The 3,533-nt window shown below is 34.5% G+C and overlaps 1 protein-coding gene across 1 annotated transcript in view; it reads right to left on the bottom strand.

Annotated features, from left to right (window-relative positions):
- The window catches only part of VMP1 (vacuole membrane protein 1), a 126,782-nt gene that overhangs the window by 20,281 nt on the left and 102,968 nt on the right, over positions 1-3,533 (bottom strand). Inside the window, exon 9 of the mRNA XM_012648426.1 lies at positions 266-327. Coding sequence (XP_012503880.1) covers positions 266-327 — 62 coding nt within the window. The remainder of the gene's footprint in view (positions 1-265; positions 328-3,533) is intronic.

Raw genomic sequence — 3,533 nt, forward strand, 5'->3', positions numbered from 1 at the left:
AAAAAGAGTGAGACTCTGTCTCAAAAAAAAAAAAAAAAAAAAATTATATGACTTGATATATGTATGGCTTACAGTTTAAAAAGGATAACTTGAACTTGATCCTTCCTTGCTATAGAAAAAGAAAGTCAATTTAAATAATAACAGGGTAAAAGATTTTTGCTTCTCAAAAGATAAAAGAGCAATCTCAAAAATTCAATTCTCATTCAGTTTTCTACATATTTACTCCCAAACAGTGATGATATTAAGTTCTTAAAGAATTACTCACCCAATGAAAGCCACCATCTGCTCCACTATGTGCTTGCTGAATGTTATTATAACAAAAATTTTCTGTAAAGAAAACACCAGTTAAAATAGTCATCAGAAAAACCAATATAAATTTACATTTCTGATAATAGTCTAAAAGGGTGAGATTGTGCCCCTAATTGCAATTTTTAAATTTCTTTAAAAATAAAAGGCACTATGTAATTCAAATGTTAATTTATTTATTCATTCATTCATTCATTCGTTTATTTATTTATTTTCTTGCTCTGTCCCCCAGGGCTAGAGTGCAGGGGAGAGATCATAGCTCCCTGCAGCTTCAAATTCCTGGGCTCCAGTGATCTTCCTGGCTCAGCCTCCCAAGTCGCTGTAACTACAGGAGTGTGCTATCAATGCCTGGCCAATTTTAAAATTTTTTGTTGCTAAGGCTAATTTCAAACTCCTAGACCCAAGTGATCCTCCCATCTCAGCCTCCCAAAGTGACAGGATTATAGGCATGAGCCATCTTGTCTGGCTCACTTTGTATTTTAAAGATGTTTTTCCTTAAGCACAGCTCTTGTCTTGCTAGGATACATGATCATATCTGAGGGAAAATATGAGTCACCAAATCCAAGAATGGGAAGGAATAGTGGACATTTACAAATCCTAGGTATCTCAGAATCGTGTATATAACTGAAGTCGTGGGTTCCCATATAGCCCCCACCACTGAAATTAAAGCTGATTACCCCGATGACAGGGGTAAATTTAATCCAGAAGATAACAAAAAGACTGTACACCTTTCCTGGAAAGTTTTTATAGAAGTACCATGAAAATTCCATTTCCAGATCCTGAGTGAGCTTGCCTTTCAGGCTTAGGGTTAAGGGATCCTTATCAGAACTGGGACATTTTCAGTTTGATGTTAATGAGGTACTCTTCCCCATTAAATAAAAATGTTGCTACTTTACATTACTCACAAAGATGTCTTTAGTGGCTAACAGGTAGCAGTAGCAAATGTTTTCATCTCAATTCAACAAACATTAACATAAAGTACTTACTATGGATAATATAAGACATTGTTAAAAGTTTTCAGGGAACACAAATCTGAGAACACTTCTTCAAAGCCCTGAAGAAGTTTATTAATTTTTCTACAAATAGTAGAAAGATAGTAGTACAAATATATATATTAAAATATAAAACTACAAATGCCATTAGTGGTAAAAACAAACAAACAATGTGTTATAGAAGTTCAGAGAAAGGAAAGGTCACGTTTAATTGTATGATTACAGATTTAAGAAGGTGATATTTAAGTTTAGCTTTAAGTATGAATAATTTTGGATTCTCTCTCTAAATTCCTGATAACAAACTCATTAGGCTTCTGTTATTGTTTTCTAAATAATTACTTTAGTCAATGTAACCAAAGAGGAGGGGAAGAAAATAAAATAATTAATAATAGTCTTTTTATCCAACCATTAGGAATCTCAGGAAAGTAGGTAGAGTTAGACTAAAGCCTACTATTTCAGGTAGAAGATTATTAAGGCAATGTTACACAATTGGTGCATGAATATTATAAAGCTGACAAGGCAATCATTACAGATAACATAGGGAAAAAAGCATTAATATATGGGGGCGCATACCAAAAGCCAGTTATTTAGAGCTATAAATCTTTTATTAATCAACAGGGCTAATGGTTTTGCCTCTCAGTGATTTCACCACCATGAGTTTTTCCTACCATCATTTCCTAACATTCAAAATAAACCAATGCCCAGATAATTGCACAATTCCATTGCTCAAAAACAAAACAAGATTTTCTTTTTATATGTAACAGCTTGAAAATTCACCGTTCTAGGCAAGACATAAAATGTGTCAGACATTTTAGAACATGTCTCAGAGTCTTTCAGGCTAGAGATCAGAGTGGGGATTCTGTCAAAGAAACAAAAGGCACAGACCACCAAAGAGCCCCCCCTTCAACTGTGTGCACAGAGGAAATGAGGGATAGGGCAGAATAGGAAGAAATAAAAGAGATATGGGTAGGGGAACTAATGGTGTCAGAATGAACAAAGAAGAAACCATCTGTAAAAAAAAGGGTCTTTCATTGGAAAGAAGAATCACAGATTCAGTTATTAAATATTTATTGAGTGTCTACTATGTGCCAGATGCTATTCTAGGCATTAGAATACCTCAGTGAAACAGACAAAAATTTCTGCCCTCCTGGAGCTTATAATTCATGTATGTGTATGTGCTAGTGGGTGGAAAGGTAGACAGGCAATAAATAATACTCATGCTAAATAAGTTATATGGTACATGAAGTAATATAAATGAGTGTGTTAACTTTCTTTATTATTTGGGAGAAAGGCAATATCTCCAAGGATCCTTCTACATGCAGAGGACTTGACCTTGTCCAGTGGAAGGGGAACTCCTGATATAACATTACAGGTGAACTCATTTGAATTTTTTAAGTGAAGGTTAACAGCAAGACATCAATAAAAACAACATTTATCAAAGCAGGTTATCTCACTTTAAGCTGAGGAAAAAGGGAAGAGAGAAAAGCAGATGAGGAGACAGGTTTACTATTAGAACACAGAAAAGTCTGTGTGAGGGGGCTTCCCCCCTATTATTTCAGAAATGGTTAAAATGTTTATCTTACTACTAGTGTTGTTTACCCAAGGAATGAGAAATGTTTGTTACTCTAAGCTACATCTGGATGTACATCAAGTAACATGCCTTTATGAAGTATGTCACTATGATACAATGGAACATAGCAAACATAGCCCATGATCTTAGTTTAGAGAAGGAACTCAGATTCTTTCCTCTCAGAAAATGGATTTTAGCTTTTTTTTTTTTTTTTTGCTTCTACATAGGTACAGGGAATGAGCTTTATCTTTACAGAGTTTGGTTTGAATTCTAGGGCCTTAGAAAAGTATTTTACCTTCTTTAACACAGTTCCCTCATCTATGAAATGTGGATAATAACTACCTCACAGGACTGTTCTGACAATAAAATAACCAATGCAATACCTGGCACAGGTCCTGATTAATAGCAGGCATTAAACATTTAGTTTCCTTGATCATATAAATAATCTGTAGTTAAGAAGGTAATGTAAAGAAATGGAAAAAACACCGAAAGTCTTGATGCCTGAAGACTTGGGTTCAAATTTCAGCTGTTACTCTCTTAGGCAACTATTACCTACTAACCTTCCTATGCCTAACAATTACAAAATGGGTACAATAATTTCTCTATCCCAGGACTATAAGAATTAAACCAGATAACATACACTAAGCGCTTTGAAGTATGAGGTA

The sequence above is a fragment of the Propithecus coquereli genome, unplaced genomic scaffold (assembly GCF_000956105.1).
Source record: "Propithecus coquereli isolate 6110/MARCELLA unplaced genomic scaffold, Pcoq_1.0 Scaffold285, whole genome shotgun sequence".
NCBI classification, from domain to species: domain Eukaryota; kingdom Metazoa; phylum Chordata; class Mammalia; order Primates; family Indriidae; genus Propithecus; species Propithecus coquereli.